This window comes from Plecotus auritus (genome assembly GCF_963455305.1).
Source record: "Plecotus auritus genome assembly, chromosome: 6".
Lineage (NCBI taxonomy): Eukaryota > Metazoa > Chordata > Mammalia > Chiroptera > Vespertilionidae > Plecotus > Plecotus auritus.
The window spans coordinates 34,261,298-34,275,847 of NC_137773.1; the positions used below are offsets into that span (position 1 = coordinate 34,261,298).

Genomic DNA, 14,550 nt, shown 5'->3' on the forward strand with positions numbered 1-14,550 from the left:
GCTGTGGAAGACAGAGGTCCGGACGCGCACACGCACAGAGAGGACTGACTGCTGAGTGCACGGGCGGCTGAGTGTGCAGCTGGCTTTCTAAAGCGGGAGAGAGACGGAAGCTCCCGACTGCACTGAACTCCAGTTCCGGGCGAATTTCTGGGAACCCAGACTCATTTGGGGAGAAACTGGTCTGTCTGGCAGCGGGTGAAACTCGAGGGCAGCTTTCTCTCAGAGGTGCTTGCAGTTATTACCACAGGACACTGAGAACCAGGGGCCTCATAGGGCAGGGCTGACGGGAAGCCATCCCTGTCTGCTCCGCCCTGAGACTGTGCCCCATCCAAGCTGAGCACAGAGGCTTTTGCAATTTTACAAGTCTTGTCTCATAAGGGTGTCTCCAGCACAGAAGTTCTCCCAGCATAGACACAGCTGATCCTCACAGCCAACTGGCCTGGAGGTCAATTCCTCCCAGTGATACCAACAACAATCAAGGCTTAACTACAACAAGGCTGTGCACACAGCCCACAAAGAGGTGCACCAAAAGTGTCCACCTCAGGTATCTGGGGGAGGCTGAGCCACTGGGCCATATAGGACACCTACCACACAAAGCTACTCTACCAACTCAGGGAAGGAGCCAAAATGCGGAGACAAGAAACAAATCACAAATGAAAGAAATGGAGGAAAGAAAATGACTGCATATAGAGTTCAAAACCATGGTTATAAGGTTTTTCAAGAATTTCCTAGAAAAGGCCAATAAATTTAGCGAGACCCTCGAGGATATGAAAAAGGACCAACTAGAAATTAAACATACACTGACTGAAATAAAAAATATTATACAGATTCCTAACAGCAGACTAGAGGACCGTAAGAAGCAAGTCAAAGATTTGAAATACAAAGAAGCAAAAAACACTCAACTGGAAAAGCAAAAAGAAAAAAGAATCCAAAAACTTGAAGATAGTGTAAGGAGCCTCTGGGACAACCTCAAGCGTACCAACATCCGAATTATGGGGGTGCCAGAAGAAGAGAGAGAGCAAGATACTGAAAACCTATTTGAAGAAATAATGACCAAAAACTTCCCCCACCTGGTGAAAGAAATAGACTTACAAGTCCAGGAAGTGCACAGAACCCCAAACAAAAGGAATCCAAAGAGGACCACAGCAAGGCACATCATAATTAAAATGCCAAGAGCAAAAAACAAAGAGAGAATATTAAAAGCATCAAGAGAAAAACAGTTAGTTACCTACAAGGGAGCACCCATACGATTGTCAGCTGATTTCTCAACAGAAACTATGCAGGCCAGACGGGAGTGGCAAGAAATATTCAAAGTGATGAATAGCAAGAACCTACAACCAAGATTACTCTACCCAGCAAAGCTATCATTCAGAATTGAAGGTCAGATAAAGAGCTTCACAGATAAGAAAAAGCTAAAGGAGTTCATCACTGCCAAACCAGTATTATATGAAATGCTGAAAGGTATTCTTTAAGAAGAGGAAGAAGAAGAAAAAGGTAAAGATAAAAATTATGAACAACAAATACATGTCTATCAACAAGTGAATCTAAAAATCAAGTGAATAAAAAAATCTGATGAACAGAATAAAGTGGTGAATATAATAGAATCAGGGCCATAGAAAAGGAGTGGACTGACAATTCTTGGGGGGAAAGGGGTGTGGGGGGTGCGGGAAGAGACTGGACAAAAATCGTACACCTATGGATGAGGACAGTGTGGGGGTGGTAAGGGCAGAGGGCAGGGTGGGAACTGGGTGGAGGGGAGCTATGGGGGGGGTGTGGAAGAGGAACAATTGTAATAATCTGAAAAATAAAGATTTATTAAATTTTAAAAAAATAAAAATTAATAAAAAATAAAAATTAAAAAAACACCGTAGATAGGCTCCTGTAGACTGTGACTTGAAGCAAAATGACATGTAAAGAAACCACTTTACCACAAGCTAATTGATATAAACAAGAGTTAAATTCCGACAGCATATTTCTGGTCACAATAACATCTTCAAACTTCTAAATAAGTAATCAAAACACTTCTAATATTAAACATTGAAATAAATGTGAGCTATACACACATTTAAGAAAGATTCATAGAAAACAAGAAAAAGAATTATTTTCCAATCCACTTATTCCAATTCAGGATTGCAGGTGGACAGAGCCTCTCCTAGCATCTCAGGATGTGGCAGGACTCATGCTGGACACACACACACACACACACACACACACACACACACACACACACACTCACTCAGACTGCAACAACTTAGACATGCCAATTCACCTAACATTGGGATGTGCAAGGAAACCTGAGGACCCGGAGAAAACCCACGCAGGCATGGGAAGAATGTGAAAACTCCACACAGACAGTGGCCGCTGCCGGAACTGATTTTTCTCATCATTGTTACAAAATGACATTGAATGAAACGATGTTATTCGAGGCCCTGCAGTACTCAGCTCACACTGCACCATGATCTCAGCCTGTTGTTCCTGAACTGTCAGGACTTGGGCTTAGGGGTTCACACATGCATGAGAAGGGATTCATATTAGGTTTTGTTATTCTGAAGGGGTGAAATGTATTTTGTTTCTCTAATTATAATTTTTTGCTCTAAAATGAGAATAAGATTATGAGTCAAATTTTGCTCATTTTTGATCATGAATGCTTTGCCATTGGACCATTTTTTGCTGTGCTAAGTCAAGAACCTATGACCTTTCACAATGATAGGTATGGGTTATATATCTCAAACACTTAGAATGCCTGTGTTTTTCTTTGTTTTGCCCAAATTCAGTTAGGATCAACTCAAGTGCTCTATACCAAGACTGGCAGGATGTTCAAGGTCAATGAAACTGGCTCCCACGCTGCTCCTAATTTTCCCCTTGGAGTGGAAGAGGGCCTACAAAGTTCTAAAAGACCCTCTCCTCCAGACTCCTCCCTAGATGTGGCTCTGACCCCACTGCCCTGCACCAGTGGCCAATGCCTTGCTTGCCTCCTCCCTGGCCAGGAGGTCCCTTTGAAGAAGACTCTGCAGAGGGCAGGGGCTTCCAGGCTTGGCCAATCATAAAGTACCATGCAAGCACCTCTTGGGGGTCCTTCCAGACCCAAGTCAGGGTTCCCACAGACCTGCCACTACGGCTCCTCTTCTCAGAACCCAGGACCACACCACAGCAGCCACTGTGCCCTTATTAGATACAAACAGGGAAAGTTCCATTTATTTCCCTTTCTTAGACAATGCTATTCAATCTCCTCAATGGGCCATCACCCTGAAAATAGGAAAGCTCACTGAAACACAAAGGCTGGTCACTGATTTACAGAGGGTCTGGCCCTCGGCAACGCAAAGGCCTGGCCACTCTCTGGAAAGGAAAGCACCACCAGGCTGCCCCTGTATGTGAGCACATAGGGGATCACTTTCTACAGAAAATCCCTGATAAATCGGCCACCCACAGAGGAGGTGCCACTGGTCCCCAGTCAGTGACATGCGGGTTTACCAAATTGCCGTGCTCATGATATGTCCAGGCCAGGGGGCTCTCAAATGGAAGTGGCAAACATGGAGTTATTTCAACAGACACAAGAATCTGAGAGCACTGTAGATAGAGAGAACCCCTAAAATATCTGACACATACATTATGGCCATTTTTTTCTAATGTGTAGGTGCTATTGTGAAGAATAAAAAAATACTTACTTAAATACTAGAGGCCTGGTGCATGAAATTTGTGCATGGGGCAGGGGGGTTTGTCCCTCAGCCCAGCCTGCACCCTCTCCAATCTAGGACCCCTTGAGGGATGCCCGACTGCCCATTTAGGCCCAATCCGGTGGGATCAGGCCTAAATGGGCAGTCAGACATCCCTCTCACAATCCAGGACTGCTGGCTCCCAACCGCTCGCCTGCCTGCTTGATTGCCCCTAACTGCTCTGCTTGCCAGCCTGATCACCCCCTACCACTCCCTTGCTAGCCTGATTGATGCTTAACTGCTCCCCTGCTGGCCCGATTGCCCCTAACTGCCCTCCCCTGCCAGCCTGGCCACCCCTAACTGCCCTCCCCTGCAGGCCTGGTCTCCCCCAACTGCCTTCCTCTGCCGGCCAGGTCACCCCCAACTGCCCTCCTCTGCTGGCCCGGTCACCCCTAACTGCCCTCTCCTGCAGGCCTGGTTCCCCCCAACTGCCTTCCCCGCAGTCCTGGTCCCCCCCAACTGTCCTCCCCTGCAGGCCTGGTCCCCCCCAACTGCCCTCCCTTGCAGGCCTGGTCCCTCCCAACTGCCCTCCCCTGCTGGCCTGGTCTCCCCTAACTGCCCTCCTTTGCCAGCCGGGTCACCCCCAACTGCCCTCCTCTGCTGGCCCAATCACCCCTAACTGCCCTCCCCTACTGGCCTGATTGCCCACAACTGCCCTCCCCTGCAGGCCATCTTGTGGCAGCCATCTTGTGTCCACATAAGGGCAGCCATCTTTGACCACATGGGGGTGGCCATATTGTGTGTTGGAGTGACAGTCATTTTGCATATTACTCTTTTATTAGATAGGACTCTAACCCACAGTAGCTTCATGTCATATGTGTTTTCTTAACCCATGAACACTGAAAGGATGGTTGCTGCTCTATGGATTGGACCCCATTTTACATATAAAAAGGGACTCAGAAGAAACTGGGAGCTGCCAGCCCATGCCAGAGGCTGTATTCCTATTATGGTTTGTCCTGATCACTGCTATTTTGCTCTAACTGGTATTTCCTGCCATTGGTTAATTTCCAGATGGCAGGAATCACACACTGTGGCGTGTCCCAGGGCACTGTAACCTTGTACCTGACACTGTGCCCCATATATATGGTTCAACATCCATTCAATGAACACCTGAGTATCTGACTGGGCAGATCTCAGTACCAGGGCCTCCCAAATGTTCATCTCCCATCTCCTGTCTTGGCATTCATCCAAGCCTGGCCCTAACTGGTCCTTCCGCCAGAGACTTTAGGAACTAAAAGAAAGTTACAGCACATCCCAGGAACCTGGCTGTGGATGGCATAAAGCTTCAAACAGGACACCAAGAGCTAAACTTGGATGCCATCATACATTGACTGGCACAAAAGTACCTCCTGGGAGGCCCGAAGTCAGCATATAAAACAGCCTCTCCCTTCCTCTCTGAAATCAACAAAAAAATGTGTTAAAAAAGATAAGATACCTAGAAATAAATTTAACCAAGGAGGTAAAAGGCCTGTATTCAGGCATTGAAAAAGAAATAGAGAAAGATACAAACAAGTGGAAGCATATATCATGTTCATGAGTTGGAAGAATTCACATCATTAAAATGTCCACACTATCCAAATCCATCTATAAATTCAATGCAATCCCAATTAAAATACCATTAGCATACTTCACAGATCTAGAACAAATATTCCAAAAATTTATATGGCACTGTAAAAGACTTCAAATAGCCACAGAAATCTTGAGAAAGAAGATCAAAGTTAGAGGGATCACAATACCAGATATGAAACTATACTACAAAGTCATTGTAACCAAACAGCCTGGTACTGGCATAAGAACAGGCATATAGATCAATGGAATAGAACAGAGAACCCAGGACTTGATCCATGTCAATATGGTTATTCATATTTGACAAAGGAGGCAAGTGCATACAATGAAGTAAAGACAGTGTCTTCAATAAATAGTGTTGGGAAAATTGGACAGGTACATGCAAAAAGATGAAACTAGATCACTAACTTACACCATAAACAAGAATAAACTAAAAAATGGATAAAAGACTTAAATATAAGTCACAAAACAATAAAACTCCCAGAAGAAAATATAGGCAGTAAAATCTCAGATATCTCTCATAGCAGAATTTTCGCCAATACATCTCCTAGGGCAAGAGAAACAAAAGAAAAAATAAACAAATGAGACTACATGAAACTAACAAGCTTCTGTACAGCTAAAGAAAACATCCTCAAAATGAAAAGGGAGCCCATTGTATGGGAGAACATATATGTCAATAATACATCTGATAAGGGGTTAATTTCCAAATTACATATGGAACTCATACAACTCAACCAAAAGAAAACAAACAATCCAATAAAAAAATGTCCAGAAGACCTGAACAGACACTTCTCCAAAGAGGACATACAAAAGACATATGAAAAAGTGCTCAAAATCACTAATCATCAGAGAGATGCAAATTACAACAATAATGAAGTACCACCTCAGCCCTGCCGGAATGGCTACCATCAATAAATCAACAAACAACAAATGTTGGCATGGATATGAGGAAAAGGGAACCCTAGTACATTGCTGGTTGGAATGCAGACTGGTGCAGCCACTGTGGAAAACAGTATGGATATTTCTTAAAAAAATTTAAAATAGAACTTCCATTTGACCCAGTGCTCCCACTTCTGGGAATATATCCTAAGAATCCCAAAACACCAATCGGAAAGAATATATGCACCACTATGTTCATAGCAGCATTATTTACGACAGCTAAGATCTGGAAACAGCTCAAGTCCCATCAGTAGATGAGTGGGTTACAAAGCTGTGGTATAGTCCTGGCTAGTGTGGCTCAGTGGTAGAGGTTGGTCCAGGCACCTACTGAGTTCGATTCCCAGTCAAGGGCATGTATCTGGGTTACAGGTTCATTCCCCGGCTCTGGTTGGGTGTGTGCGAGAGACAACCAGTCAATGTCTCTCTCTCACATCAATCTCTCTCTCTCTCTCTCTTCCCTCCCTCCCTTCTACTCTCTCTCTCTCAAAATCAATGGGAAAAAAAATATCCTTGAGTAAGGATTAAGAAAAAATAAAACACCATGTGGTACATTTATACCATGAAATACTATAATACTATGCAGTTGTAAGAAAGAAGGATCTCTTATCCTTTGTGACAGCTGGATGGACTTGGAGAGTATTATGCTAAGTGAAATAGGCCAGTCAGAGAAAGATAAATATCACATGATCTCACTCATATGTGGAATCAAATGAAGAAAAGAAACTAAGAGACATGGAAGCATGCAACAGACTGACAGATCTCAGAGGGAAGGGGAGGGGGACAGGAAGATTAACCAAAGAACTTACGTGCACATATGCTTTACCCAGGGACACAGACAATAGTGCAGGGAGGGCCTGGGGTGGGATGAGTTGGGAGATGGGTGGAGGGAGATTACGGGGGTGGGGGGTGGGGGGATGGGGGATATCTGTAATACCCTCAACAATAAAAAGAAAGGAAGGGAGGGAGGGAGGGAGGGAGGGAGGGAGGAAGAAAGATCCAAATCATGGTCCCAGCAACTTCGTAGTCTCAGATGCTTGGAGGCACCCAGTAATGTGCCTGCGCCTCCTCCAGGAGCCAGGCTGGGCGTTACCACCATGGTCGGGGCTGGAGGAGGCTGTGTAACCCCTCGTTCACTTCCCCAGGATATTACCAACTGGCAAACTCTTGCCCAGTTCCTGTTTCCAAAGAGTCCAGCAGTTTCCCCATGCTCTGAAGGGTCCAAGGTATGCAGACAGTTTAGTGGAAAGAACCCTGAATTAGGAGCTTCGGGATTTGCTTTGTGACTCAGTGCCATTTACTGTACAACCTGGTGCAAAGAACTGATCCACACATCATCTATAAAAGAGGAAGAATAAGTGGCCTGTCCACTTCATTTGGTTTTTGTGAAAACTAAGGGCAAATGTTGGCAAAGGTACTTTACTAAAATGCATGTTGTGCAAATGTTCTTTCCTCCAGGCAAATAACTATCATTCCTAATTTTATGACCCTGTCCTGCTGTGACCCCGGATTCCGGAAATGCTGCACCTGCCAACCTGAAGCAGCTGTGGCCTGCTGCCAAGGCTGTTGGGAGAGATTGTGAATCCCCACACTGGGCCAAGAACTACCAATACTCATGTCAAGTCCAGAAATCGGAACAATACTTGCTCTTGTCAATTGATTCAAAGAACAAATAGATGTGTCACCAACACATGTTACTTCACAATGGTGTGTTCTGATGTGTGCACCTTTGGTAATCTCTGGTAGCTTTGTGGGGCCACAGTTTGAAAAAGACTCAATCCAACTAACCAGAATTCAAGGACACCTCTGGAATGACATGGCTAAATGCATGGCCTGTCCGTAATCCCCCTTCGTCCACTTCTGGGCTGCCACTGCTCCCGCCCTCACTTCCTAGTAGCAGCCCAGAGCCGCGTGAGGAGGCAGCCTAGGCTGTGTGGTCCTGGCTTGTCTCCACTTTTTGTGGCCCTTGTCGTGTTCCGAGGGTTCCTGCCTTCCCACACAGGCTTCCCTTCAGGAAAGTTCGCAGCAGTTAAGTCCTGCCCTGCACTAGCCAAGTACTGGGAAACCCACTGTAGCAGGGGCTGCTCCTCCCAAGGCCAACCTGCCAGGGAAGTGTTTTTCTTGGCAGTCACACATCTTGACAGTAGCAATAAAACTACGCTGCCAAAGAGACCAACCGATGTATGGAGGGCCCTGAGGCACAGCGGGTGATCTTCCCAGACAGACACTGCTGAAGATTCGGGGAAACGGGAGAAGCGCTTTCACCCCAGTGGTCAGTGTGCGGATTCCTGGGCTCAAACAGGCTTTGTGTTCTGAGGTGCAGTGGACGACCTCGTCCAGATCCACCCCCGCACTGACCTCTCCGCTCTGACTCCGCAGCCCAGCTCGTCTCCTCTGACACGCCCGGAGACTAGGACCCTTTCCTCCTCCAATCCTGGCCACACGCTGCCCCTTTGTTCTATGCACATTACCTTGAACGTGGTAGAGGCAAGCACCTTCACTTCCTTCCCCTTGCCCTCAGAATTCTCTCTGAAATGTCTCTTTCCTTGTCCTCTCCAAACTTGGAAAGAAAACCTTCTTCCTTCTCCACCCCTTGGTCTCTGTGCCCAGTTTCACCCCTACTTCAGCAATCCTCCCTTCTCTCTGCTGCCCGACACAGGAGTCTCTCGGGCCTCTGTTTCCCCTGCTGTGGAGCTGGATGGCCTGGGCAATGCCCTGTCCCACCTGAAACAACTGAGTGAGCAGGCAGGCCACCTAACCTGAGCCTCAGTTTCCCCGCCTGTAAAATAAAGAGAATGACAGTGCCTATTCACAGCTATGATGATTTAATCACTGTAGGTGCGTTAGTGCGATGCATGTTGTATGGGCTCGAAAATTGTTAACTCCGGCTGTTAGTGTCGTTATAGCTCTCTGCTCCTTCCCACATTTTTTTACTGTTTTCTAATGGATGTCCACCCTCTGCTTTTTTGCAGCTCGCCTTGACATTGGTACCTGATGTCATGACTGAGCCTGTCACTTCTATGTCTGACATTCCAGCTGCGGTCCCACAGGCACGTCACATGTGAGCCAAGCCAAACCTATCACGCCCTCCCTCAAGCCTGCCTGCCAGCCAGTTCCCAAGCAGCAGCGATAAGCACGTATTGATCACCTCCTCTACGCCAAGCACTGTCTGACACACGTCATTTGCCATTTAATTCCCAATGCAGGAGGTTCCACTCAACAGTCACCCAACTTTGAAATCCAGGCCATTTTTGACAGTTTCTTCTCTCCTGCGTGGCCTGTTGGTTCTACATTATCGATGCCTGCTGCCCCGCACCTGAGCCCATCCTCAGGTAAGAAAGCCACACCCGTCCACAACTCACCCACATCTTCCCCTCCCTGCACTGCACGTCCGCACTAACCAAGGCTCCCACAACCCGCCACATGCCTGCCTTTCCTGCCACTGACTCTTTCCCTACGCTGTGCCTCAGGCTGAAACACCTCTCCTTGTCCATACCCCATCTCTAAATCCCAGCCAGTATTCAAAGACCCGGTCAACAGCCACTTCCTCTCAGGAGCCTCCTGATCTTCAGTGCCAGGCTCCAAGGTTCTAGAGCCCTCGACGGGCCCTGCTCATTCTATACATCTGACTTCCCACCAGACTGTGCACTCCCTGAAGGCAGGGGCTGTGGCCTGATGCCTCTGATTTACCTGCTGTGTTTGGCTCAGAGCAGGGATCTGAAAATGCTTGTGAATGAAGGAGTCAGAGTGAACTCAAACAGGCATGGCAGTCAGCCCCGTGCCTCCTGCTGGGCCTGGGGAAGTCACTAGGATGGTCAGCACAGAGTTAATGCCCAGGCCTCCTCTAACCCCCCAAACTCTGCCCTCTGGTGATATTGAGGGCTTTCTGATCTGCATATTGATTAGGCTCTTACTGAAAACACAGACCAGATTGGGGAGGAGTGAGTGCTGTTGGCCATGGCCTCCAGGCTGGGATGTGGCCAGCAGGGACTCATGCCTGTGCAAAGGGTAATGATGACTCTAAAAGGGAGGGTCCCTTTACAGGTGCCTGCTGTCAAGGCCATGTCCGACTGAACTCAGGCCAGCTCTTCCTTGTTTGCCAAGTGGCAGAGGCCCAGGAGGAAGAGTTTAGGAGGGTACTGCTGTTCTGGACGCAATGGCAGGCAGCGCCAATGGAAACTCTCTCTGACCTCCAGCAACTCTAATGTAAGCTGGAAAAGCCCTTTTGTATACCAGTTTCACATGTACCACGAAACTTAAAAAGGACCATAGCCTTTGACCCTCTCAGGAATCAAAGAGCCCACACATTTAGGGAAGTAATCCTATATAAAGGCAATTCTTTATGGAAAAGTTTGCTGACGACATCACTATTGTTAGAAGAGGAAAAACTGTAAACAACCTAAATGTTCATCACTAGAATGATTGTTAAACAATAAGTTTACTAAATCATAGCTAGCACTGGTTTTGATTTTTTCAGTGTGTTAGGATCTTTGTGTATAACATTATCCCATTCCATCCAGATACAAAATAGTTGCTATTATGCCTGCTTTGCAAATGAGTAACCTGAGGCTTGGCCATGTTAGGTGAGGCATCCAAAATTTCTTGACATGGTAGAGGATTAGAAGCAGGTAGTCTATCTCTAGAAACTAAATTATGACCACACGACATCATTCTTCTCAGTGTGTGTGTGTGTGTGTGTGTGTGTGTCTTTGTTTGTGTGCGCGTGTCTATTTGATGGAATATTGCACATCCTTTAAAAATATTATCCATCTATTTTAAAATAATTTATATGCTTAATAACAAAAATATTTGTTATAATGTTGAACTAAAAACAGAATATGAAACTGTCTAGGTAATATGAGTATAATCTCCTAAAATATTTAATCTATGTGTATAGAAAAGGAAAAGGAAATGTGTGTTAACAGTGATTGTAGCCTAGCTGGTATGGCTCAGTGGTTGAGCGTCAGCCTATGAACCAGGATGTCACGATTCAATTTCTGGTCAGGGCACATGCCTGGGTTGCAGGCTCTATCCCCAGGAGGGGGTGTGTGGGAGGCAGCCAATCAATGATTTCTCTCTTATCATTGATGTTTCTATCTCTCTCTCTCTTTCTCTCTCTCTCTCTTTCTCTCTCTCTCTCCCTTTTTCTCTGAAATCAATTAAAATATAATTTAGAAAAATAACCCAGGATTGCATTTGGGAGGATGGGCATCTTCTCCCTCTATAGTCCATGCTCTGCACTTTCAGCCTCGGGTCATCACCAATGGACAATCAGGCTTCAGTTGAACCATTGGCTTTATATTTGCAAATCCACCAAGCAGATGACCTGAGCTGCAGAGAAGCTGGAGGCTTCTGGCACTTGGCTTTGGCACATGGGCGTAGTCTCCCATGGCTCAGTGTCACCACCCAGGAAGTGCACAGGCAATTCAGGGGTAATGCCACAAGCCATGAGCAATCCCACAAGCCCTGTTCAAGGCTGCTGGAAACGCCCGTCTCAGCCCAGTCACCACGCAGAGTGGCCTGACCCAGAGCAGCGACCGCACCTGCAGCCAGCCCCTGCCCGCACTGTGCTTGGGGCTGTGCGGTGTCATGTTGTGTTTGGCTTCGTTTTTCATTGAATTATCTAATAATTTTCCGCTGAAAGACCCCACAGATAAATCTAGCTTTCTGCTTTCTCTTCAAAATCAAAAGATCCAGGCCCCGTGGCAACGGTCCGCAGGAGCAGGATCTAGCCACCCCCTCGGACAGGAAGTGGGCCCACCCCTCCCTGCTGCCTCCAGGTGCACAAGCTGATGCACGTGCTTCAGCTGCTGCCCTTCTAACAGCAGAGTGGTGTGGAGAGGGCAGGACGTCTGTGTCCATGTTAAATGGAAAGAGGAAAAATTAAACATAGGCTAGGCGGGCTGTGGGTAGCAACAAGTGGAAGGGGGTTCATTCCCTGCTCGCTTCTGTTACCTCCCTGGTCCCAGTGAGTCTGAGTTTTCTACCTCTGGCCTCGAGGGCTCCTGAGGAACAGTGCAAGGCCAGGCCCGGACACCCTCACGGCTGGGCAGGGAGGGCAGGCTGAACCAAGGCGCCTGGGCTGCCTTGGGATGCTCCTGCGCCAGCTCTGGGAGCTCCGTCTGTGGGCACGCGGAGTCCACAGGGTCACACGCAGCAGGCTGCCGGGGAGAGGGGTCTTCTCCACGGGGGCAATGAGCCCCGTTGGATGCCTGAGGAGACAGGAAGGGCCACGAATCCAGCCCTCCCATTATACAGAGCAGGAGGCTGAGGCCTAGGAATGGGCAGCATCTTCCCCGAAGAGACATAGTGAAATCAGAGCCAAGAGCCAAACTCCAAGGTGTTGAAATTTGTCTTCTAAGACCCCCAGCTCATCCTTCTAGAGCCAGCACCTTGTACTCAGCACAGGAAGTGCCTTCTAGTACCTTCCCTCCTCCTTGGTCAGAACCACTGCCAGGAGAAGATGCGGGAGCCTCTGAGCAGGAGGAAGTGACAGGTGCAGGAGTGGCCACAGGGCACACCAAGAAACGAAGCTTTAACTGGAGTGCCAAGGGCGAGGAGAGGAGCGGCCCCCTTCAAGCCGCTGCGGCCTGTCCAGGTGCAAGGCCCCCGGCCACGCTCCCAGGTACATGTGCAGGCGTGGCTTGGAGACCTATGCCCCATGCCTGGCTTACTGTTCTGCTGTTACCCTTTTTCAATTCTTAATGATTTTGAGCAAGGATCCCACATTTTCCTTTTTCACTGGGCGCTGCAAAGTGCATAGCTGGTCCTCACTCACAGAGATTAGTCGTGTCCCTGAATTAGTGCCTTGACCTCTGGGAGCCTCGGTTTTCTCCTCTGTAAATGGAAAGGGTAATAGCATCTGCCTCACAGAATGGTCATAAAGACGAATTAAGAGAACACAAGCAGAGCTCTCAGCAGTGCCCAGCGTGTGGTAAATACGTAACCACGAGAGTTTCTACTCTAGGTAAAGGAATAATAATTACAGACTATTACATGACCACGTAGATGCCCAGCTCAATAGAAAGGATGTTATCCCCGCACCCCAAATCGGGCAAATGAGGAGGGGGTCACAGGTGCCCAGACACCAGGACCCTCCCAGGCCTCTTACTTTCCCGAAATGGCTGTGTTTGCATCTGCAGGCGGATCTTGATGAGGTCCACGGGCGTGCCCAGTCCGACGGACACCACGCCGGCCACCATGCTGGCCAGGAGCAGGTCTGACAGGGTGTGGGGCGGGCTGGCCTCAGGCTCCCTGCTGTGGTGCTGGCTGAGGAACCTCTGCGTGTTACTGAAGACCCCAAACACCACCGAGTTGTACACGGCGATGCTGGCCAGGGGGAAGGACATGCCCTTGAAGAAGCCGAACACCTGTGGGGAGAGGAAGCATGAGAACTGCAGCCGAGTGCTAAGCTCCCCAATGTCCTGGGCACAGACCTGCCCTCCCGCAGCCTGCAGGCTGGTGGGGAGACAGAAAGCTAGGTGCCAGTGAAGAGGACTCAGGCAGATGCTGATGTGAAAGGAGATGGGCGGTGAGGACATTCCTGCCCTAAGGAGAAACCGGCTTCTGCGTGAAGTCTTGTTGATAGAGGGTGTGTCCTGGACCTGTATCCAGTATTTGCCCCCGGATACTGAGGTGACAGGAAGGGAGTGGCAGTCATCTTGGGCTGTGTCCGAGGGGTCTGTGGAGCCCTAGTGGGTAAGTGGGCTTGCCAAGCATCACACACACCCTCCTCATTTGCCACTCCCACAAAAGCATTCTCCGGCCACTTGCCGCACATGTGCCAGGCCCTGGGGCCAACAATAAGAAGGAAAGCTTCACCGAGTTCAGGGTCTGGGGGCAGAATGGGGAGGGGTGAATCTGGATGGACAAATTAAACTATAATGTGCGAAGCTGTGGGGAGGGGCTAAGAAGAGGTCCCACAGCCCCCAGGGATACCTGGGTCAGCCTGCATTGGGGTGCCCTTGAGCAAGGGTGTCTCAGAAGAACAGCTCGAGGAGAGAGCCCCAGGGAAAACAGCACAGAAGGGCTTCTACACGTAGGCAGGACACTGGAGGCTGCGGAGAGGTCCTACAAACCAGGGGTCCTCCAACTACGGCCCGCGGGCCACATGCGGCCCGCCGAGGACATGTATCTGGCCCGCCGGGTGCCGCTGCCTGTCTGCTTAGCAGCCGACTCATCCCGGGCTCACAGTGCGCATAGGAATTTATTCATAGTTTTTTTTTTTAAACTATAGTCCGGCCCTCCAACGGTCTGAGGGACAGTGAACTGGCCCCTGTTTAAAAAGTTTGAGGACCCCTGCTACAGACTGTAAGCTTGGTGAACAGCACAGCTG

General features: G+C 48.4%; 1 protein-coding gene across 5 annotated transcripts in view; it reads right to left on the bottom strand.

The window, feature by feature from the left end:
- SLC25A48 (solute carrier family 25 member 48) overlaps positions 1 to 14,550 on the bottom strand; it is a 43,746-nt gene that overhangs the window by 18,936 nt on the left and 10,260 nt on the right. For all 5 annotated transcript variants that reach the window (XM_080672562.1, XM_080672561.1, XM_080672564.1 and 2 more), the window contains one exon: positions 13,327 to 13,585. In XM_080672562.1, the coding sequence (XP_080528688.1) occupies positions 13,327 to 13,585 (259 nt within the window). The remainder of the gene's footprint in view (positions 1 to 13,326; positions 13,586 to 14,550) is intronic.